Source organism: Sminthopsis crassicaudata, chromosome 6, assembly GCF_048593235.1.
Source record: "Sminthopsis crassicaudata isolate SCR6 chromosome 6, ASM4859323v1, whole genome shotgun sequence".
NCBI lineage: Eukaryota > Metazoa > Chordata > Mammalia > Dasyuromorphia > Dasyuridae > Sminthopsis > Sminthopsis crassicaudata.
The window spans coordinates 9,478,234-9,502,367 of NC_133622.1; the positions used below are offsets into that span (position 1 = coordinate 9,478,234).

A 24,134-nucleotide genomic window follows, 5' to 3' on the forward strand; every position below is an offset into this window, starting at 1 on the left:
CCCTCCCCCGTGCCCCACGCGCCCGCCCGAGGGCGGCTCCCGGTGGCCCCACAAAATGCTGCCTCTTCCGGCACTGCGGAGACTCGCCGTGGGGAGCGTGCGGAGAAAAGTGCTCGCGTGCCGGGACTTCTGCGCGTCGTCCCCCCTCCACCAGAGCAGAGCCATGACCAAGGTCGGGGCGCGGGCCACGTGGTCTGGGCGGCGGGGGTCCGGGTCCCGGCCTGGGGCGGGGGGCGGCTCCCGATGTGCTCCTTCCCCCACTTATGTAATCCTGTCTGCCGATAAGGGGGCGCGGGTGCCCTGCACCCCGGGGAACCTGGGGCCGAGGTTTGACAGCGGGGGAAACTGAGCCTGGCCCGTGCGCGCCCCCCTCCCCCGAGAAGGAGCCAGAGTTGGGGTCTCCTGCCCATTCTTCGGTCATCCTTCTCAGCCCACAAGGAGCGGGCCGGGTCTCCAGTCGGAAGGGACCTGGCAGACCGCCCCCTCTTCTCGCATCAGGGCAGAGAGCCTGGCGGCCGGTGGGGGCCTGGCTCCTCGGAGCTTCGGGGGCCTGTGAGAAGGGGCCTCGGGCCCCTGCCTGTTCTTTTCACAGTTGGGGACAGCCCCCCAGGAGCGCTTTCACAGCCTCCCCGCCGGCTTCCAGCAGGGTCCTTTGTTGTCGGGCGCCGCCTCTGGAACCTTTCTGGAGACCCGCGCCCCGCCTGAGTGACCCTGGCCAAGTCCCTTAGGACGGGGGCGGGGACCAGGAAGGGCCCACGGACTTGCCTTACCCAGCAAGATAAGGCGGGGAGCCCCAGATTGCAGAGCCCGGGCTCTGATTCCCCATCCCCCGTCCCTTTCCCTGTTCCTGCGGCGATGGCCATCCGGCCCGGTACTCGGCAGGTTATCGGGAGAGAGACCTCTGCGCCCTGAGAACCCGAAGTCTGGGACCCCGGGAAGGGGGCGTGCGTGGGGGGTGGAAGCAGGGGCTGGGACGCCCTAGTTTCCATTCTGCTCTGAACCGGTCCTTTGTAGAATTCTGGTGGTAAGATCAAAGAAACAAAGTAACCCCCGGGAAGCAACAAAGTAGCGGGAGTGGGGGACCTGGCTTTGTTGCGCTCCTCTAGGCTCCGGCTGCTCGGGGCGCCTTTTCTCCCGATTCTGGCCGTCCCATTCCACGGGAAGGACAAGTACTTCCAGCCGCTTCCTGGGGATGGGTGTGACCAAGAAAGTCTTACCCAAAGGCAGGGTAACAAATGCCGGCCACTCAGTTCTGAAGTGAACTGGCTTCTGGTGGAATCCTTTTGAAAGTAAAACCATTTCTGTCCTGCCTCCCACGTCTTTTTCAGGGCCTCGTTTTAGGCATTTATGCCAAAGAAAAGGACGAGGATGCTCTTCAGTTTACCAGTGCCGGAGACAAATTCGATCAACTTGTGTCTGGAAAGCTTAGAGAACTTTTGACCCTGTAAGTTTTCCTCCAGTGAGACTTTCTCTTCAGGATTGGAGAAAGTTATTTGTGTGGATGAAATGAGAATCAATTTCAGAGTTTCTAGAGGAAATCATAACTTAGACCATTGTTTCGTTTTCCTGCACTAAGGGCGGGCAGAGGAGAGTGATGGCAGAGTGATTTTGTCCTGTGTGCTTTAGTGCTTCCATCTTAATGTGAGGAGGTCTGCATTGAGGGGAATTTATAGCTATTAAAAAAATGAAGCCACACTGTAAAAGACCATAAAGTTTGAAAAGTTTCTCCCCTTTCCATTTCTTCCCTGTCTGCTGGGAAAAGATAGAATCCCTCGCTCTTCAGACTGATAGAAAGCTCCAGGTTCATTTATGTTTTGCTTTGGGAGAGAAATTAAATATTTTTGCACCTAAGTCCACATAGGGGGATGAAATAAATTGATAGTACGTCAGAGATTTAAAAAAAAACAAAAAAAAAAAAAACCTGACCACCATGAAAACCATTTACAAATAATACACTTTATCACAAGTACTTTTTTCATGCACTTTTGATATAGGGGAAAAAAGTCATTGACATAGATGACGAAACTGAGACTCAGGTACAGGAAATAACTTGGCAGCAGTTACAGAGCTTATAAATGGCAGCACTGGTACCCAGACTTAGAGAGTTTGACTCCAAATAAAGGGTCCTGCCACTGTGATCCTTGTAATTTTAAAATTTATCTGAGTTATTCTACCTTCATCTGGTAGATTTTGATGTTGGGTATAGTGCCAGTCAGATGTAGTAAATATATAATTGTACCCCTCCCTCCATAACTACTATATTAGGGCACGTTGGTAGCTCTACTTCTTGGGAGGGCTTCTTCCATCATCACCTTGAAAAACATGTTCCAGAGCTAACCTAACATGATGCAACAGGTCTCAGGGCTTCTGCCATCTGATTCTTAATAGCTACAACCTTGGAGTAATTTCTCCTGGTTTTCGCTTCTGTTAGTCATTGTGAATGGGAACTTCCAAACTTAATTGGGCCTTGGTTTCCCACCATTGTCCAACACTGACGATATAAGCATGGAGTAGGTCTACCTCATAGTGAAGAGGTTCTTAACAGGTGTCCATCTGGCTCTCTTTCATCTTGGTCAGTGTGGCCCACACTGAGATCTATAGTTGGGATACTTTGTTCATTAAGCGTTTATCATACATCTGTAGCGTTCAAGGCCTTGTAGTTAGGATTGGGGTGGAGGGGCAGAGAAAATACTGAGCTAGGACCTGCTGGCACTGGAAATGTTTCTTAAGCTCTGTGTGGGTGCACAGCACCAGTTGCTGATGAATAATAAATCTAGTGCTCCTAACTGATATATTGTTTGATGGAGTAAATGCATCAGAGGAACAGAACAAAATGCTCTCTGACTTCTGTGGACAATGAAAGGAGTCAAGAGACCCAGGTGGTATTTGATCCAGGCTTCAGATTAGGGCTATGACTTCATGTGGGAAGAATGAGAGGAAAGGGGATAATGTTGGGAAAAAAGAAATGATGTAGGGTGTGTTTGCCAGGAGAAAAAGTGTCCTGTGAGGCAGAGTGGTCAAATAGAATAGGGAATCACAGGGCCATTCCTGAGCGTCTCTGCAGGCTGTGAGGTGACTTAGAAAACCACCTAGTAAACATTATGTTCTAGTGGGTGGTTATTTATTTTGTTAAAAATCACAGAAGCTCTTTATGCTATTAAAAATTATTAGGAATCTATCCAAAGAGTTTCTGTTTATGTGAGCTGTATTTATAGATATTTACCATATTAGAAATAAAAACTAATTTTGAATTTGTAGACCTCTGAAAGGGCTTCTGCCATCTGATTCTTTTTTTTTTTTTTCCCTTTCTGAGGCTGGGGTCCAGGGTCACACAGCTAGGAAGTGTTAAGTGTCTGAGACCAGATTTGAACTTGGGTCCTTCTGAATTCAGGGCTGGTGCTCTATCCATTGCACCACCTAGCTGCCCCCTGCCATTTGATTCTTAATAGCTAGTGAGTTCTACCTACCTTGGAATAATCTCTCCTGATCTTCTCTTCTGTTAATCAGTCATTTATTTTCCCTCTGTGAATGGGAACTCCCAAACTTAATTGGGCCTTGGTTTCCTACCATTGGGAGATTCTCTGGGCCACACTTTTGAGAACCACTGGTTTAGAGGAGTGAAAGCTGAAGGGCTGAAGCATCCATAGAGTGGCCCTTTAAAGTTGGGAAACTTGGAAAGGGTTTTAAATGTGAGACTCAAGAGTCTAAATTGTGTGCAGAAGTCTATTGTTGTATCGAATAGAGGAATAGAGGAAAAATGGATCTGTTCTATATAAAATAGAAATGAAAACCTTCAAAAAATAATTGATAGATGAGGGATGTAAAAGCTGAGGTCATTTGTCATTTTTATAAACAATTTTTTTTTCCTCCTTTTAGATCGGGGCCTCCACTGAAAGCAGGCAAAACTCGTGTATTTTATGGCCTTCATCAGGTAGGAACCAATCAGACTGATACTGATGAAAAGAAGTCACATTAATGTTGGCCTTTATAATTACAAAATACTCAAATTTGCTATCTGATGAATTTGAAGAGATATACTTTTTGAAGATTTCTATGGTATATTTCTGTAGTGTTAAATAAGCAGGATTCAATTCATATTAACTTTCAAATATATCCCATTCTTTCTTGATTTCTCATAGGTTACTGCTTTTAAGTTTTAACTCATTTTTGTTATAAACCTTTCATTTTTTACATCAATTTATTTCTCAGTATCTCTCTCTTTCCTCTCTCCTATCCAAGGATCTGTCCTTGGTAATAGAAATTTTAAAGAAAAAAAAAAAGTGGGTTCAAGAAAGCAAGCTGGCATATACTGCATCAGAGAATATGTGGGTTATTTCTATCTGCAGTTGTAGGATCAAAGATTTAAAGCCAGAAGGGACCCTAGAGTACTTTTATTTCAAGTCCTTCTTTATCTCAGCAAAGAAGCCTGAGGCTCTGGAGAGGCTCCCTGGCTGTCGTAAAGGGTCAGAGGAATGCTCTTCCCAGCCCTCAAGGCCAAGCTTGGTCCTCCTGTAGACCTCACAGAGTCACAGCTCTGATAGGCTTGTTTGTTCTTTGTTCTTTACATAGTTGTGCATATTCCCATCTCTGAATTATTCATATGCCTTCTTTCTTTTTAATGGGTATTTTTGTGAATTTATTCATAACTTCTTACAACCTAGTGAGGTCCCATTGTATTACACTGATGTAGCAATGATTTCCTTAGCCCGATTAGTGGCCCCCTACTTTTTGCTAATATAGTATTTTTGTGTATCATGGGACCTTTTGCTTTGACCCATTTGGCATATAAGCTTAAGCCATGGATTCTGTGGGTTAAAGGGCCCAGACACTTTGGTGAATATCTTAGCACAATTCCAAATTGCTTTCCAGAACAGCTGTGCCCTCGGTGTGTCTGGCTTCCTGTAGCCCTTAGAACACTGTTTCCATTGTGGCCAATTTTCTGGGTATTTCTCTAATTCAGGACTCAGAGCAATCTTTCATTTGATAGCTAATGGCTTGCTCATCTTTCAGGAACCTTTTGTTCGTATTGTTCATCGTTTGTCCCGTTGGGAAATGACCTCAAAGTTCTTTCCACTGTCCCCTGCTGCTATGGGAAAACTTCTTACAGGGGGTCTCTCCCGGGTACCAAGTCTGGGCTCTGTTTCATTAGCCCTGTTTATAACAGAGGCACAAGAAGACATTTTCCGAAGGTCCCGAAGCCCAAGAGGAGGAAGGGTTATTTTTGACGCTGGCCCTGTTTCAGTCAAAAGCAAGTGCTAGAAAATGGTGATGTTGCTTTCCAACTGTTCCACCAAATCCACCTGGGTCAGTTTATGTTGCTTCTTAAAACAAAAGTGTGACGATTGTAAAGAAACAAAGTTTTGGGTTTGTTGTTTTTGGCCTAGGACTTCCCCAGTGTTGTTGTAGCTGGCCTGGGCAAAAAGACGTCTGGGATCGATGAACTGGAAAACTGGAACGAAGGCAAAGAAAATATCCGCGCCGCTATTGCAGGTTATTATCTTTTTCAAAATTTGTAATCCATGTTTGTTTAAAAAGGAACCACGAAGGGCAGCTAGGTGGCGCAGTGGATAGAGCATCAGCTTTGAATTCAGGAGGACCAGAGTTCAAATCTGATCTCAGACACTTGACACTTCCTAGCTGTGTGACCCTGGGCAAGTCCCTTAACCCCAGCCTCAGGGGAAAAAAAAAAAAAAAAAAAAGGAACCATGAGATCTTAATGGACTTAGCTTTGGAAACCTTGTTTCAGATGAACCAGAAAGGATATTGTGAAATTATGAGGTGCTCTTAATTGGGAAGTTAACATTATCATGAATATTGAAAAATTATTCATTGACTAATCACTCCTAGTGGGATTCTGATTTTCTGTTATGAGAGCAGCTCACATGGGACATAATAGTTTACAAAGCACTTTCCTTCCAACAGCAACGGAATGCCAGTACTAGTGGCCACTCATGGTCTCGGCAAATCAGGACTCTAGATCTCCTGCCCCCCGGGTCTCAAGTGCTTTCCATTTCATTGCATTTTGTGGAAAATGGGACAATTCTGGTATATGATTGGTTCTGTTTCTTTCACAAAGCAACTTCCTTGTTTCCTTTCCTGCAAATAACATAGATTATACATATTTGCAAGTCAAAGCAAAGAGGAGAAAAAGTATTTGTCTCTTTGCACATGATAGCTGGAAGCAAATAAATATTAGCCCCTTTAACTGGCTGTCACTTGGGGGCTGTGAACATTTTTCAGCCTCAAAGGAAGTTGTGCAAGGAGATTGTGGTTACAAAATGCCACATAAAGTGATTGGAAAGCCGGACAAATTTAGTGTTTGATCTTGGCCACCAGTTGCATCATAAATGCTCATTAAACTTATTTGTCAAAGTTTGTGTCAAGTGATCACTTCCTTATTTTAATTTCTTAGGTTTGGTGACCTAGAGATTGTCTTTAATGAAGTGCCTCGCTAATAATGGACTCCACTCACTTGCTTCATTATTGTTTTGTGTCATGTTTCCAATGAGCTTGGAGGAAATGTGGGAACTTGGCTAGACCCTTGGAGAGCTGTAGAAATTCCTTTTCTGGGTCCCCCGTGCTCTGCCCAGCTATCCCCTCAAACATGATCTGCGTTGTGATTTTTTCCTTTTAGCGGGATGCAGGCAAATTCAGGACTTGGAAATCACTTCTGTGGAAGTGGATCCCTGCGGAGATGCTCAGGCTGCTGCAGAGGGAGCCGTGCTTGGGCTCTATGAATTTGATGAGCTAAAGCAAAAAAAGAAGACACTGGTTTCCGCTCAACTCTATGGGAGGTAATAAGACAGAACCAAATGTGATCTAGACTAAAAGGCCAGTGCAATTTTAGAGTTTAAAAAAAATCTTGGAGATAACTGACCCCATACTTGGGAGATTTTTGAGTTTGACATTAGGTCTAGAGCCTTCTTTAATGATGATGTCAGAGCTGAAAGGAAGCACAAAAGTCAGCTGGCTTTTTCCCTTCCTTCAGACTCTGAATGGGAGGCCCAGGGCAAAGAGCTTATTCCAAATCACAGGGGTATTGTAGCCTTGAAGAGGACAGGACCTGGGTAGCTCAATTTGGAGTCCGGTGCTGTTTCCAGTGCATCCCGCTGAGATTGTTGTTGGGATATAGAAATATTAGAGCTGGAAGGGACCTGAAAGATATCTCCAACCCCTCCTTATTTTCATAGGAGAAAACCTGGGACAAATTAGTTGACTTGCCCAAATTCACATGACTAAGTTGTAAAATATTTAGATTTTGAAAGGACTGGAAAAGTTCCCTGATTTTCAGTCCATTGTATTTTCTCTTATACTACACTGCCTCTACTGTGTCAAATTGGAAGTTTATCTAGCACCCAGTATTTTTTCTTTCTTTTTTTTCCTTCGAGGCAGTCAGGGTTGGGTGACTGTTCAGGCACACACAGCTAGTGAGTGTCAAGTGCTAAAGGCTAGATTTGAATTCAGGTCCTGGGCTGTAGCCACTGTGCTCCCTGGCTGCACTCTAGTATTCTTTTTGGTGCTCCTCTCTTGTTTAAAATAAGATATAGTCTGAATACAGACCAAACTTTGTCCCCCGATGTGGTTTAAGACGTGACTATGGCTTGTGATGGGTGCTTCATACACACATGTGCACGTGACGTCTAAGAAATGTACATTTTTTTTTTTATATGTCATGATGCTGTTAGGAAGATTTCCTGTCAGAGGTCTTCCTGATGGTCATTGACAGCCTATATTTGGGCCAGTAAAACTGCTAAGTCATTGGAGTTTGAAGCAGGGTCTTTTTTATAATGCTGGCTTTCCCGATTCTGTTTAGTGATGATGGCAAAGCCTGGGAGAAGGGAGTTGTATTTGCCGAAGGGCAGAACCTAGCCAGACGCCTGATGGAAACCCCAGCCAACAAGATGACACCGACCCGGTTTGCTGAAGTCATTGAGCAGGAGCTGAGGCGTGTGAGCGACAGCGCCCAGGTGCATGTCAGGTATGTGCCATCATTTCCGCGGCAGCGGCAAATCCTTGGATTTCACCTTTCAGCACAATTGCACCCATCACACAAAGTCGCTCAGACTTGTAGTAGTTGGCTTGGCAGGTCCCATTTTTGTGTTAGTAATTCATAACTGCTTGGTGAGAACAATCAGTGAGAGAGGATTTGGGGAGGCTGGGGCCAGGATCTGCTCCCAGCAGCCTCCTCTCTGAAAAGATAGGAGGAACATCCTCCTGTGCCATGCTGATCTGCTTTGAAGAGGCCTTTGTCATCACATAAAGCAGTTGGTCACAATTCTTATAGCAAATGTCTCTGTGATATTAAAGATAGGATTTGATTTATACCTTTCTCAGGGAACACAGCCATTGTAAAAGCTGAAGTGCACCTGCAGGCTAAAATCAGAACACTCAGTAGAGTGTCCGGTCTGCTTATTAACATTTTGAGCTTTAGTCTTAGAAATCTTTTCAATTCCAGAAAAACACTTCAAGGTAGAACATCTTGTTTTCTCATGAAATGAAACTAGTTGGCTTTTTATCAGGTGATTGTTGTGTCTGGACTAGCTCTCTCAGTACCAGCCCAGGTCCTGAGTTTTAGAAGAGGTGGGACTTGCGTGGATGGTCAAACATGGAGTCCTTTTATTCCAAATTTTTTCAGCCTTATATAACCTAATACCCTTATATAACCATAGCACACTACACATACACTAAGTATATACTGGGCTTGCTGGACCACATAAACAACTTGCTATTGTGCGCAGATGACTCTTTGCCACCTGGTATTATTCTGCTTTAATTACAATACAGGTTGTCACCGCCCCCTGATTTCTCAGGAAGGCCAGGAGCCCTTAGGGGAGATGGAGAGTCCAACCAGACACTGTCAGCAGATTCCCTTTGGGCTCACCCAGAGTCCCCTCTCCCTACTATCTGTGGTCCTCTACAGGTGTTACCCCAATGTTTGCATGTGCTTATATGGGAGACTTCTATAGGGGAAGAACATTTAAAAAAAAACTATCTTGTTCTTGAATTGCTATTTTTGACTATAAAACACCTACATTTTTTTCTTATCCCCTTTTTAGTGATTTTTAATCTTACCTTATGTGTCTTATCTATGTATGCATTTATGTCCATATACATATGTAGAGCATGTTTCTTTATTTTCTTCTTGAAAATTAAAGGTTATTAGTTATTTCTTTATTGGACAATAATATATGCTTAATAATTTTGCACATAAAATAATCAAATACAGTTTGTTACTTCTTTAAAATATTTCAGCCAGGGAAGGTGGAGTAAATGGAAGGAATATTTCTTGAGCTATAGGAATTACTGACATACGTGTCTAACTTTTCTGGCTTGGAACCAGAAATGAACAGAAATTTCTATACTGCAGAAAGGGATTTGTGATGATCAATCGTTATTGCTGTTTAGCTAAGTCTGTATACATAGATGATAGTTACAAGATCTAGGGATTTTAGGATTTAGGAAGTTGTTCCTTTAGCCCCCATGTTTTAGTATGGGAAGCTATGGGAACAGATGCATTTATTTCCTAAGTTAAAGTTAATCATAGAGATTTGAGAAACCACTATCTAAAAATTTAATTTATCTCTTAAGTACTGTTACTTAAAGTCTAGGCAGTAAGTACCTTTATGTATTGAGATTTTTAAACATCTGAAATAAAATAATAAAAGTACATTTATTCTGATTTTCTTCTTTGCTGTACTTCCTTTTTCTAGGACCAAATCTTGGATTGAGGAACAAGCAATGGGAGCCTTCCTAAGTGTGGCAAAAGGGTCCGATGAACCCCCAGTCTTCTTGGAAATCCACTATCGAGGCAGTCCGAATGCCGATGACTCACCCTATGTGTTTGTTGGCAAAGGGATCACCTTTGACAGGTGAGTTTATAGCCATTGTGGAAGAGTGAACAAAGTCCAGGCTTTGTAGGTTGTGATTTCATTGGTGTGGGAGAGTTCTGGACTTTTTCCAATGCAGCTCCATAAAAATTTTGAATAAGACAAAGTCAAGAACAGGTCACAGTGATATACCGGAATGGTGTGGACATTGATTCGTCAGACTTTGGGGGCAAGTTTATTTAAAAAGTTGTAAGTTTTCTAGCAATCTCCTTTTCTTGATTTTTTTCCTAAAAGGAAAGTGAATGTGCTGTGAGTAGAGCGTTCTTCTGATCCACCTGCTAATTTAGTGACTGTCAAAAAAAATTTTTTTTGGAAAGTCAGTTTGGCAAGACTTATGTTTGATGAATTCATACCGGTTATTATTAATCGCTTCTGGTTTTTATGGCTCACTCATTCATTCTAGAATTTTTCTGTAGATCAATGTCAAAATTCCAAGAAGAGCCTGAGCCACACTTAAGATGGCTACGTAGCTAGCTATACTCTCTTGCCATTCTGGGCTTTATTAGTCTTCACCATGTTTGGTTTTCACACTTTACAGTTTATAGATTGTTCTTGATTAATTCACCAGAAGTCAAATAGAAGTTCATCTGATTTCTTTGATCTGTTTCCAACCTAAAGAATGGGCATTGTCCTTTGCTCTGAATATAGCTGAGTGCTCTTTCTGTTCTTCTTAGCAGTGTTCTCAAGATTCAGCTAATTCAAGATTCCACACTTTTTGACATTAGCCTTTGGTTTTCCCAGGCACTCATTTATTTGTGATTCTGGGACCCTCTTTCCACCTGTAATCCTTTAAAAATGCAAGTTCATGTAGTCACACAAGTTTTAGCAGATGCTTTCTCAATTTGGGCATTTCTTCACTCAATAAACAAAGCTTGCTGTGACAAATCATGGGCAGTCACTGAAGGGGAGGATGGTGACTTTTAGATCAAATGTGACTCCTCCCCTTCTGGGAGCTTAGAGTAGAGTAAGAAGACAGGAGCCATGCAGATGGCTCTGACTTTTGTTTTCCATCAGGAGCATTTGGGGATTTTGTTTGCAAGAGCTGATTTTTGAGAGCCTGCTCTCCATTCGGAGCTGTCTGTTTTGAGGATCTTTGGCTAATGAACCACCTTTCTAAGGGGTGTCAGCTGGTAAAAATACAGAAAACCGGTTTGATCGGTAGTCAAAGCCTCCCCAGTGCATGGGCGCTAAGGCTGATTAAGCCCGAGAGCATGATGTTCAGTTAACAGGGATAGCAAGGTGAATTCTCCCGTGTCTTTTTCCCACGTGAAGCTTCTGCGCACAATTTTAAGGCGGCGTGACCTCATTCTTGGCAGGATAACTGGACTGCTTTTGTAAATATGTGATGAGATCACCTGTTTAGAACATTAACTCACATAAGCATTTATTTAGTACCTGCTGTGTTCTGGGGCCTGTACTAAGCCTGTAGGGATACCAAAAAAGACAAAATGTAGTTCCTTCCCTTGAGCCAGTAGTCTGATGGGGAGACAAACTGCAAACCGTTGCATACAGACGAGATGTACGCTGCAATTCGGAGACCCTCAGTGGACAGTGGTATTTTAACGGCTTTGAAGGAGGCCAGGAGACAGAACTGAGGAGGGGGAGAACTCCAGGCAAGGCAAGAAGCCGGTGAAAATCCAGAGCCAAGAGCTAGAGGGTCTTGTTTCAGGAACAGCAAGGAAGTCCTTAGGTGACATGTTGTAATCAAGTGTGTGGTGGGGAGTAAAGGGTGGATTGGGAAGGTAGGAGGAACGCTTAGGAAGGGATCTTGGATTGGGGAGTTTATGGAATGGGGGAGATCAGGCTGGTCAGGCTGACAGCAGAGTGGAGGCTGGGCTGGAGTGAGGAGGCCCCCCGGAGGCTGCTACAAAAGGCCAAGCTTGAGGGGCTTGTGCCAGCACGGTGGCAGCACCGGAGGGGAGAAGGGAACATATTTGGGGGAGGTTACAAAGGTAAAGCCAACAGAACTAGAGCGAGAGGGAATATGAGGGACAAGGTGTAAGGAGTTAAGAATTGCCCCTCAGATGTGAGCCTGGGTGAGTGGGAGGAGGGTGGGAAGGATTTGGGGGAGAAAAGGTAACTAGTTCAGTTTTAGACATTGAATTAAAGAAGTCTATGGGACATCCATTTTGAGATGTCTGTGGGTAACTGGGGATATGGAGAGCACCCTTGAATCTAGGGCAGCTGAGGAGATCACCAAGTGAAATAGTCAATAGAGTTAAGGAGATAAAAGACAAAAAATAGCTAACATGGAGGGAATAAGGAGACAATAATAAAAATTGATTTGAATTCCCTGATGGAAATAGCTATTTGACAACAAAATTTGTTACGATAGTCAGTAGTCGTTGTCTGATTTACCGTTCCCTCGTACTAGGGTTGTTTTTTAAATAGTCTTGTTGCTTTTCAGAGTGTTATGTGTTGATCGTGACAAAATTAGAAGAATTTAAATGTCTTTTAAGCTTCTAGACTATTTTTGTGAGCTGTTTTCTGCGAGGTTTCAAGACAGTAGGTAACCTCATCGGGCATATCTGCCCACAATCGAGACCAGATTTCTCCTGATTGTTATTCTCTGTTTCACCAGTGGTGGTATCTCAATCAAACCTTCTGCAAACATGGATCTCATGAGAGCTGACATGGGAGGGGCCGCAACCATATGTTCAACCATCATCACAGCAGCAAGGCTCAAGTTACCCCTTAATCTTATCGGTGAGTTGAGAGCGGGGAAAAGGAACAGGAACATCTGTAAATATCTGCTTTTCTTAGAGAAATTGTGTGGATCGTGCTTGTCACATAAACAAGTGAAAAATGGCGGAAGGTTCCGTTGCTGATTTGGCAACTACATAGATTTTCAGGGAGCTCATTGAAGCACGATAAAAATTGACAGTAAGGGTAAGAGTATGGCTCTGGAGCTGGGAAGGTGATGGAAGCCATCCAGTCCAGCACCCTCTTTTTATAAAGAAATGCAGCCTTAGAAAGGCAAAGTAATTTGCCCTAAATTACAGCAGTAGCAAATAGTAGAGATGATATGGACCCAAGATGGAAGAATTTTTCAAGTACAGAGTAGCCCTGTCTATCTTTGGTCCTTGTTTATCCGTGCATTGGATGAAGTCCTAGAAATCAGGCTTTTCACATTTGTAAGGTGGAAGGGATGACTGACAGCAATGAGTAGTAACTCCAATGATCTTGATGGGCTACAATGTTGGGTTAAGTCAAGTAAAGTGAAAATGAGGAGGGATAAATGTAAAGTTATTTGTTTGGATTAAAAAATTCATCTTTTATCATGGTATAAAAGCAACCACAAAACAATTAAAATTACAAAAGAACAAGCATAACCTTGAAGAGAGCGAAGAAGGTACTCCCACTCCGTGTCCTAGATTTTCAAACTTTTTTCCTAGTATTGATTGACTTGCTGATTTTTTTCCCCATCATTTTCCTCTTTTTCTTTTATTTTCACTAATTTTTAAAACTCCCTTTACTTCTTGGGGGTTAGGGCCACAGGATACTGGGATCTGGGATATTTGCATAAAACTCTGGGGCTTTATCTTTGTACCAGAGAAGAAGTCTGAATTATAATATCATTAAAAGAAAATGTATTATGTGATACTGTATATATATTATGAATTCTGAGCTTCTAAACATCTTCTGTGTCATCCTTGGCGTCTACAAATACTCTCCAAATTTTCATTTAATTTCTTGATGCTCCTTGTGATGTAGAATGAAGGACTGTACTTTTGCACTGAGTATGACAGTACCCAGAATGAAGGAGACATGATTCCTTCTCCACTGCACCCTACTGCCACATGTTTTGAAATCACTGCCTATCCAAGGCATTAAGTTCATTGTCTATCACGCCATTTTAAGACCACACATTTCTTTGGGAACTACTTTACGATGCTCTTGCTTGTTTAATATATGCTAATGGTTGTCTCTCTCTCGAGATATTGAAGCTTCTCAGATGCAGGAACTGTTATTTCTGCTTTGTTTGGTATTTTTTCTTCTCTCCTTCCCCACTCCTGTTGCTCCTCCCACTGCAGTATTAAATTCGGACTCTGTGATTAATAAATGCTGTCATTGCTTGGAGAAAAGGCTTAAAGAGTTCTACCAGTTCCTGTAGCTTCTTCCTAGGCAAGCAGAGTTTTTCATTCCTAAAATAGTGTTGCGCTACACCAATAACATGATTTAGAGAGCAGGTAGCTTACTTTTGGGAGAACACAGAGCGTCCTGAGCTTTCCAGATCCACCCTGGAGCTTTTCTTAAGGTAGAACTGTCTGCCACAGGCCCAGGAGAGGCAGGACTGTCCTATGGCCTGACCCCCCTCCTCTGGGAGACTTGCTTGAGTCGTTCTGTCCACAGCTCTGGGTCCTTATGGTGTTAGCCATGTGCTCATTGTATTTGTGTTTGATCTCTCCCCTCCTCCCCCAGGCTTAGCTCCACTTTGTGAAAATATGCCCAGTGGGAAGGCTAACAAACCAGGAGACGTTGTGAAGGCCAAGAATGGGAAAACGATACAGGTATTTATATGCATTTGCTGTATCCCATACTCTGTGGTCGATGGATGAACTATCCAGGGGTGGGAAAGTGCTTTGGAAGAACATAAAATATGCTGCAAGTCTGGGCCATGGCTGGTTTTTTTTTTTGTTTTGTTTTGTTTTGTTTTGTTTTTTGAGGCTGAGGTTAAGTGACTTGCCCAGGGTCACACAGCTAGGAGGTGTTAAGTGTCTGAGGCCAAATTTGAACTCCGTTCCATCTGAATTCAAGGCTGGTGCTCTATCCACTGCGCCACCTAGCTGCCTCTCATGGCTGCTTTTTTGAATCAGAATTCTCCCTCATCTCGTCTCTTCCTAACCCTTCCCCCCCCCATGGTTTAGTGAGCCTTTGCTGGAAAGAGCCTGAGCCATGGAGGCTGGGCCGGGGGCGGGCAGAGGGGCTCAGACTCTGGCAGGAATGCTGTAGCCGGATGCCTGTGCTGACCAAGTTTCCTGTCCCGGCTTTCTCGGTCTCATGAGGAGGGTGATACTGTGTGTGCCGCATGCCTCACATGCTTGTAAGAGAAGTGCTTTGGAGCCCCTAATGTACTGCGTCTGAGTGAATTCCTGTGGAATTCGATAAATTGGCATTCATTTTCAATGATCTTGGACTGTGCCCAAGGAGAACCTGCTCCGAGTTAAGCTTTATCTTCAGTAATACAATCCCATTCCTGCAGGCTGGCTGTTGGCTGTGCTCGGCTTCCCACTCCCAAGAAAAGGAAAAAAGCTGAAATGGATTGTTTTTAAGGGGTTTTTATTGTGAGCAGGGAGGCTGGGCCTCCAACTTTTGTCCTTATGACACTGCTGTGACGTGACATTTTTGATTTTGATAGATCTCTCACATTCATTCTGTTTCCAAAAAAACCCTTAGCCAGCAGCCTTTAAGGGGGACAGTGGTGTTGAGACCCTTTATGATCTCAGTGCCTCGTGAATAATCCAGATCCCGACGATGTCCGGGTCAGCTGGTCTAGGAGAGCATCTTGTCAAGCACGGCTATTGTGACAGCCAGCAGTTCTAATTGGTTACATATAAACGTGAGGAAAAGTGGTTTGGTTTAAAGAACCCTGAATCCTGTCCCTTCACTCTGTGACTCCAGCAAGTTAGTCTACTTGTCTGGCATTAAACTAGCGGTTCCCTAAGGACCCTCTATGTGGTGGTTGTGAGCTCTTGAGTCTCAGTGCCCCACAATGCCATACACTCAGGGCATAGACTTTTATCCCTGCAGCACCAGGCATGGTGCTCTACACACAGTAAGTGCTTAATAAATGTTTGTTGAATTGAATCTTAATTTTTGCTTATCTTTTATCCCAAGGTTGATAATACAGATGCAGAGGGAAGGCTCATATTGGCAGATGCTCTCTGCTATGCACACACGTTTAATCCAAAGGTTATAATAAATGCTGCAACATTGACAGGTAACACAATTTTTCTTTTCCTGAAGAATTTATTTGCTATATTGTTTAATGCTTAGAAGATTTTACAAAAGAGAACTTAGCACTTGTTTGCAGGTTTTTCAGCAAAATAATAATTTTAAAATATTTATATATTTTTAAATATCAGTGTGTTTTTAAGTTTTTAGTCTCTAGGGTCAGAACACAAACATACTCTAAAGTGCCATCTGGCATGTTATTTGGAAAATGGCACCCACAGATGTTGTTCAGTAAGGACTGCCCAAAAAGGAGAGAGGTAATGTATTTATCAGAAGTTCAGAGGCTCAGATTTGGAGACTAAAATCTAGATTCATTCCCTACATTTTGCTTTTCAAGCTGAGAGTGACCATGGAAAATTACTCTTTGAGACCCATCTATAAAAAGGGGGATATTTAACATATTATCTAACTGACAGGCTAGTGTCGAGAAGCTTGTAGATAGAACATACACAGTTTCCATGGCTGGGCATTAATTCTCACCTCCAGATTAGGGAGCAGATTTGTTAATTCTCACCATTTGGTTTCTTGAACTTGGACATCATATTCCAGGAAACAGAAACTAGAAGAGAGCCTTTGTTTTGCTTTGTTATTTTCAAAAGAGGAAAAAGGAGGAGCATGAGCCACACTGACGAGTTTCAGTTTGATTCGTCACCTCATTCTAGGACTTAGGAAGAGTATGGAGAGGCAACTGAGGTTACTAAAACCCAGTGTAACGTGGCAGATTTGTATTAATGGCTTGTCATAAAAGCTTTAAGATTATATTTACTCTTATTTAACAAGCATCCTTTCAATTAATGGTAGGTGAGAGTTCTATAACACCAGTATTACGCAACCTTAATGTCACATTACTTAATCTTTGATTTTTTTTAATCTATCAGATGTTTGATATGCATTAATCCTAATAATTACCATCCCTGACAACTTCATTTTAACATGAGTCAGATTTGTCTGCCACCTTTATAATTGGAAATAAAATAATGACTCCTGTTTGAGGTAGGCCCTTGAGTGCTTTGCCTCCTGCAGGTTCTGATTAAGTATTTATTGATGATAATGCTCCATTACTTTTAGCCCTCAGATTAGTTAATTTGATGCAGGGCACTGAAGATGCTGTCTTCTGGTTCCTATGAGTTATATTTGAATATAAATCACACATTTTCCCTTACCTGTAGTCCATACAAAAATCTAAATATACTATATGAGCAACTTTAGCATATATCAACTTGTACATATTTTTCCCTTTTAAAGAAATCGTGTTTTAGGAGTGAGACCTTAAGATCCTAATCCATTTGCTTTTCAAGTTTGATTCTATCTTATTTTGTCTTGACAGTTAAGATAGGGATAACGATATCTGTTATCTACCTCAAAAAATATTTTGAGGATAAATGATAGCACATGTAAAAGTTCATTTGTTAAACTCTGGTAAAAAGTTGATCAATATTGCCAAGATATTTTTGAACCATTATAATTAACTCTGGATTTTTCCATGAAAATGGAAAAGGAGCTAGAAACTGGCTAACCTAACATTTGTTACTCAAAACCGTTCAGAATTTATGCAGTTTAAAAATTGGGCGCTGACTGCTAGCCACTGTGATTCTACATGAATATGACGTAAATATCTACAATTTGTTGTCATTAGGTAACAGTGGGCACATCACTAAGAGAAAGGCTTTGGATTTTTCTTGACCTAATTTTCCTATAAAGGGTTCCCATAACTCACTGATGACTGCAGTGTGTGATGTAGGTGACGAAGTCAGAAATGTGAGTGTGAGTTCTTGAGGGTCACTAAGGACATTGGTCAAGTCCTTTAATACCGCTGAGTTTGTTGTTCATTTCTAAAATGGAGGGAATACCCCTCTGCCCCATTTACTTTACAGAATGGCTTCGAGAGCCCCATGAGAATAATGGGTTCTTTGTAAACTCTAAAGTACTAGACACTGTGAAGGCTGGTATTACTAATAAAGTCGCTCCTTCTAAAATGCCAGGTATAAAGTAATTTCTTCTCCTTTCCTCTAGGAATTTGATAAGGCAATAAATAACAAAAGGCTAACACAAGTGTCAGAAAGTTAATAAGCATTTACTTATTTATGAAGTGCTTATTATGTATCAGGCAGAAAAAGTGAATCTATATATTTTATTGTTACTGCCAGTAACAGATTAAAATATTGTGTCTTTTTTTTTTACATGTGACTTACTAGACTTCTATAGTTTCTTAGAGGTTTTTGTAGCCTGAATACACATCTGATAATGAAATATAATAGAAACTTCTACAATTACATAATATAGTTCTTTAACTGGCACAAAAAACTAGGAATGTGGTTCAGTTATGTGTCAGTAAAATGGTTTTCTAAAATTTTTTTTAATTTTAATTTTTAAATTCTGAATTTAAAAACCAAAAAAAGCATTTTCATATACATATCAGAAAACCAAAAGAAAAAAAAAAAACAAGCAGGATTTTTATACTGCCAGCTTTTAAAAATATAATAAATTCTAGAGTACTTCTAAAACTGTCTGGTTTGTCTATGCTTCCTTCTGAACTTGATTCTCTTGTCTTTTGTGCTTTTAGAAGTTTTAATGACCCTTATCCATTGAAAACAGAAAGGAAGGAATGCTAAGACAAATAAGCATAGTCAAGTAAAGCTAAATTCACATAGTAGCCCCTTCCCAAGCACGGCGCTCTTTCTGCAGTGTCCCTCTCACCTTCCTTCCTCCCAGTCCTCTGCAGCCAGCTGGCAGTTGTATCTGTCCGAATGAAAGCTTCCCAAGTTCTTTACGGTTCTGCTCTCCGTGCATAAATCATTCCCTGGCTCTATTCACTTCAGTACCTCAATGCTGAACTTTTCTTATGGGGCAGTAATTTTCCCACTGTGTTTATGTACTGGTGTTTTTTCAGCAGTTCCCCAGTTGTCTGAGAAGCCGACTAAAGGACTTCATCAGATTCAAATTGAGTTTTCTTTTCTTCTCCTATACCCTCCACCTCCTTCAGAATCCATTAGTTTGTTTTGCTTGTGACCAGTAGTGGAGGAATTGTTTTAGATTAATTTAAAAATTAAATAAAACATATTATTTAAAATGTTGGGGTTCTCTTTTGCAGGTGCCATGGACATAGCTTTGGGGTCGGCTGCCACTGGAGTGTTTACCAATTCGTCCTGGCTGTGGACTAAGCTCTTTGAGGTAGGGTGACGTGGGCTAAGATTTATGATCTAAACATTAATCTGCAGAGTATCGATTGAAATGCATTCTTTTAAGGCACAGAGTGAGACTCTGGCTCCTTAAGTTGGAAACTTATCCTAATAGACTAAATTAAATGACTTTTAATGGACAAAAGAGAGAAAACCATTAATAGTTTTCTAATGCCTGGAGCCTTCATTTTCCTAAGTGTTGCTGGGCAAGTGAAATGGAAGGTGGCAGATTCTGCCAGGCTGGATGTGGGTGGTACGTCTACACTGGAAGCATCAGCCTGCCCAGCTCTGCAGGGGGTCATTACTAGATTAGTGACTTTCTGCTTTTAAATAAGGGACTCACTATACAATGTACTACAAATAACCATAGCTGGCAGTTATATAGTACTCTACAAATTTCTCGTTTGATTCTTTCAACAACCCTGGAAGATAGCTGTGATTATTATTCCCATTTCACAGATAAGGAAACTGAGGCAGACAGGAGTGGTTAAGTGACTTGCCTGAGATCACATGCTGGAGTTAAACTCAGAGGGTTTGTGATCTGCATCAGCAGGGTGCCCATATGGACAAAATGGGAAGAAAACGCCTTTGCCTTTCTTTCCTCTTGCCTTTAGACCATGTCGGTTAAGGAGATGTGGCCTAAGGCTAATAAGGAATATGTTATTTTGTTCATAATGAAATAGGATCATTAGACACAAGAGTTATGGAATGGAGGTGTATTCCTCAGCCTACTGGTGGCCTGTCTGCTGACAAAGGGATTAATCGCCAGGGATGCCCCATCATGACTGAGCAAAGTCATTGGCCTCTGACCTCGGTCCCCCATCGTCCAGCCGAATCAGGTTTCAGTTGCTCAAGGAGCCATCTTGGCTAGCGTGTGTTTCAGATGCCAGACGGACACTTGGTGCTCAGGCCAAAGTTCCTTTGGTGCAGTTTCCCTTGCTGAGAACCAGTCCCCTCCATACAGGCTGAGCCTTGGGTGGGAGGAGAGCGCATGCAGGCTTTGTGTGCTGGGGAGGTGCACAGCGGCACCCTGCCAGAACCCGTTCCGAGCCAGTTGAGAGCAAAGAGCAGGCTCGGAACTGCTGTAGCTGGGATAGGTCCTTAGCTTTGGGACTCCCTCCTTCATGAGGCGCTGGGAGCCAGCATGGCGAGAGTGAGCCAGTGTCTGTGGGATTGGGGGTACAGGCAGGATTTGGATGAGATCACCTCCAATCCAGATCAGCGACCCCATGCTCTGTGACCCATTTGTTAAATATGTTACCAAGGAGCCTCTGATCCGTATGAGCACCCTGGGCAGCCACAGACAAGTCGCTCATCTGTAACAGCGAAGGGAGCTTCCACACTGAGACACAAGTCCAGATTTCCCTCTCCCCAAAAGTGCATTGGCTCTGGTTAAGGCCCCGACTCCCTGAGTGCTGTTGGTCTAACGCTTCCTTCTGACAGACCAAGTGGGCCCCGGTCCTTCCACATTCAGAGCCCTTGCACCCTTCAGGGCCATCTGGCAATATTTTTTGTCCTCCCTGAAATGCTTTCAGCTCGTCTATAAACTGCTTGGTTCTGAGCTCTGTGAAACGTGGGGCATTTCCTAGCTGAGGTTTCCAGGTTCTTTGCTAAGCCTTCATACTTCTCGGGGATTGGGCTTCCAGAATTCTGATTTGTGTTTTTAAAACACAAATATACAGACTTTTAAAAATAGATAGTTTATACCAAATGAACAACAGGTTTTGTTTTGACGGTCTCCAAGGGCCATTTTGTAGAAGACGATGTCATCCTTTACAGTGTTACCTGCCAGAAAGCCAATCTAACCTTTTCTGCCTCAAAGAAAGAGAACCATGGGCAGCGTCAGTGCTGAATGTTAATGTGGAAAATAACATTTCCCTTTGAGTAATTCATATTCTTATCGGGGATATTCTTATTAGAGGTTTAAGGGAGCTCGGACTTTTTCTTCCACAGGCAAGCACTGAGACAGGGGACCGCATGTGGAGGATGCCTCTCTTCGAACATTATACAAAACAAGTTGTGGACTGTCAGCTGGCCGATCTGAATAACATCGGGAAATACAGGTAAGGAGCTGGCCGAAACTCGGCCAGTGATGGCACCGCGCGTTGCTAACAGAAACATGTCGTGCCTTTTTCTCTCTGGGGTCAGCAGTTGTGCTTTGGACACCACAGCCAGTAAGGAGGTCTGAGGGTCGGAGTGTGCTGCAAAAGTCTTCCCTTTTAATTTACTACTTTGGGCTCAACTGGCCCTGACTAGTTTGAATATGGTGGTAAAGTGTGCGTGTGTGTGTGTGTGTGTGTGTCCGTCTGTGGGTGGGTGTGTCGGGAAAGGAAGAAGGATAAAGAGCTTTTCCATGGCAGGGAAAGGCTCTGCTGCAATAATTTAAAATGAATATTGTAAAAATGATTTCTCTATGACCTCTTAAGCTGGATTTTGTTTTTAAATTTAGTCACATTGGCATAAAAATTATATGCGCACATACAAACACATACAAACATGGAGGCAGAGTTCTTTTCCAGAAAAATTGTCTCCACAAACATTATAATTCTTTGTGATAAAATAATTTTCTTACCCAAGTTCTTTTCTAGTCTGGTAGATTCCCTGGGTTCTTAAAGGTATAAAATAAACTGCCAGGTTCAAGCTATAAAGGCTTAAAGTATGGACAGGCCTGCGCTTTGGAGTCCAGTCTGATAAATTCTGAACATTGGTCACCAAATGACTCTGCTTTCGACCACAGTGGCTCATGAAGAACCGTCTATTAAGCCACAGGGAGTTTGGCGTGTGCATTGATAAGAGTAGTCACGTGTGCATTTTGAAAGCGCTGATATAATTTCCTAAGCTTAAAATTGTGATTTTTTTCCAGATCTGGGGGAGCTTGCACAGCTGCGGCATTTCTGAAGGAATTTGTCACCCACTCTAAATGGGCTCATTTGGATATAGCCGGAGTGATGACAAATAAGGATGAGGTTCCCTATCTGAAGAAGGGGATGTCGGGGAGGCCCACAAGGACCCTGACCGAGTTCCTAGTTCGGATGAGTAAAGACATTTCCCAGTGAAGTGCATCCGAACCTTCTGTTATTGCTTCTTCAATTGGATAGTTCGGTTAAAACCATGTTTTAATGACGGCTTCCTAAAGCTGAAATAAAATGAAAAACAGTTGCCTAGGATCGCGAATATAGCCATTCACTTTCTACAAAGACGCAATGATGAAGGGTAGATTTTTCATAAGACCTACTTGACAACAGATTTTTAAAGATGTTTATAAATGAAGGTTGGTGGTTTAAAAAATTGATTTCTTTTCAATTTACTGAATTAAGAGAGAAAATGCTGATTATTTTAGATTTGCTACAAGAAACCATGAACAAATGACTATGCAGTGTTCTTAAGCAATAAACTCACCTTTGTACGCTTTCTGGGGTGGCTGTGGTTTATTTTTGCGCGTTAGGCTCAGAATCCAGCGATTCCTTTGCCATTTGCCGGCCCGCTGGGGCTTCAGCGTGATTCCGATAAAGGTGGGCATCACTTGCTGGGTATTAAGGTGGCCCCACATAAAGTTAAGTTCCTGGGCCAGGAGTAGGCGGGGATTTGTCCCAAGTGGCGAAGACGGGCCCTTGGAGGCTCTTCTCCCCCACTCCGGGCCTTGCGCGCAGCTTTGCAGCCGCCGGTGCAGAAGTTTATGGGAGACAGTGTGAGAGCGGGCTGGGCCCAGAGCCGCTGCCGCTTCGCCTGGCTGACTGGGCAAACCAAGAGGAAGCGTGAGAGCCCCACGGCTCCCACAGCTCTGACTCGGGGGCCGCTGGGCTCAGTGCGAGCTCCCCAGAGCGCAGAATGGACCGGGTGGGGCCCCGCTTGTCTCTGGGGAGCTGTTCAGTACCGGTGTCACTGGCGGCGTCTTCTGATAGCGTCTAGACTGCGCCCGCTCCCAGGCCAGGCCTCAGAGCTGAAGGAACAGTCTGGAGGGTCCGGGCCGCGCTCAGCCTGGGGGGGAGGGGGCGCCCTGCCCGCAGCAACACAACTCGAGCCCTGCCCCCCCTGTCTCAGACAGCTTTTTTGTCCATCTCAGACGCATTAAAAGCAGGCTTAGCTTCTCCCGGGAAGCTGGCGGAATTGTGCGCCTCTTACTCAGCAGGCATTTATTTAGGGCTCCGGGTAAAGGGCAGAGGGAGGCCGAGATTTGTGGAGAGCTTCGGGGAACGGCAGGCGGAGCCCCCGGCGCTTCACAGGAGACCCTTCCCTCCTCTACGGCTCTCCCGCCTTTAATGACCTAAGAACCAGAAAATACCTATTTGGGGGGTGGCGCTAGAAAGAACAGTGCAGTATGGTTGGGGGGGGGGGCAGGCTACGCCCGCTAAAGCGTGCGCCTTTGGGCGCGAGGCCGGTGCCACAGCCGCGGGAGAAGCGGCAGGCCCTGCCCGCCCTTCCAGTCCTGGGGGAGTACGGACGCAGGGGAATGCGGGCAAGGCCTTTGGGAGGGAAGGCTGTGGCCACCGGAGGGGACCTCGAGGTAAAAGGGGGTGCTGGGGCAGCTTACTTGATAACCAGGCGGGGGGAGGCAAGACGCCAAGTCCGGGGAGTGCGCTTTCCCCAATTCTGTGGAAAGGGATTGTGGAGAGGAAGTAGTGCGAGATGACGTCGTTCGTCTCTTTCCTTCTGAGAGGACCATGACGTCAGGGAGGTGACGTCAGGCCCGCAAGCGCGTTGAATTTGAATGGGGGAGGGCGGTGTCTGCGGCCTCACTCCCTGGATCCTTTGAAGCCGCGTGGGTCTTTGGAAGCTAAACTGCAAATATCTGTTAATTAGGTGAATAAATAAGTGAAAAAGGAATGAATCGGGCAGCCTCTCAGGAGACACGTGGAAGCCCTCCCCCGCCCCGCCCCCGCCGCCCTCATTTCCCACGAGTTTTGGACTTTGGGGGGCCGCTGGTTTTTCCTCTAAAAAATGTTCCGGAGGAAGAGGTAGAATGCTGGGCATGTAAGAAACAGAAAATATCGGGACAACTTTAGTTTTTATCCTACTTTAGTTTTCTTCTGAATTAGGGATAAACACGGGCTGAAGGGAAAAGACTCAGTGGCCGAGACCAATCAGAGGCCGGAGCCAGGCTCTGGCCCCTCCC

At 43.7% G+C, this 24,134-nt stretch overlaps 1 protein-coding gene and 1 long non-coding RNA gene across 2 annotated transcripts; one reads left to right on the plus strand and one right to left on the minus strand.

Moving 5' to 3' along the window:
• LAP3 (leucine aminopeptidase 3) lies at nucleotides 1–22,432 on the plus strand. The gene is made up of 13 exons (XM_074274195.1): nucleotides 1–172; nucleotides 1,329–1,444; nucleotides 3,877–3,931; nucleotides 5,385–5,490; nucleotides 6,635–6,794; nucleotides 7,814–7,978; nucleotides 9,711–9,869; nucleotides 12,469–12,593; nucleotides 14,310–14,398; nucleotides 15,726–15,828; nucleotides 18,934–19,013; nucleotides 20,975–21,084; nucleotides 21,885–22,432. The coding sequence occupies exons 1-13, from the start codon at nucleotides 56–58 to the stop codon at nucleotides 22,075–22,077; spliced, it is 1,578 nt and encodes a 525-aa protein (XP_074130296.1). The 5' UTR covers nucleotides 1–55; the 3' UTR covers nucleotides 22,078–22,432.
• Nucleotides 21,449–23,869, minus strand: LOC141546407 (uncharacterized). Its single transcript, XR_012483296.1, has 2 exons — nucleotides 23,553–23,869; nucleotides 21,449–23,285 (listed from the first exon to the last, which is right to left on the minus strand). It is a non-coding gene; the product is annotated as an uncharacterized LOC141546407 (long non-coding RNA).
• Nucleotides 23,870–24,134: the final 265 nt, after the last annotated feature.

Bases quoted from the DNA above. Each gene is read 5' to 3' on its own strand.
- LAP3 (XM_074274195.1), top strand. From the start codon at position 56: ATGCTGCCTCTTCCGGCACTGCGGAGACTCGCCGTGGGGAGCGTGCGG. The intron at 3,932-5,384 runs GTAGGAACCAAT...TTTTTGGCCTAG, and splicing joins TATTTTATGGCCTTCATCAG to GACTTCCCCAGTGTTGTTGT. The intron at 7,979-9,710 runs GTATGTGCCATC...TCCTTTTTCTAG, and splicing joins AGCGCCCAGGTGCATGTCAG to GACCAAATCTTGGATTGAGG.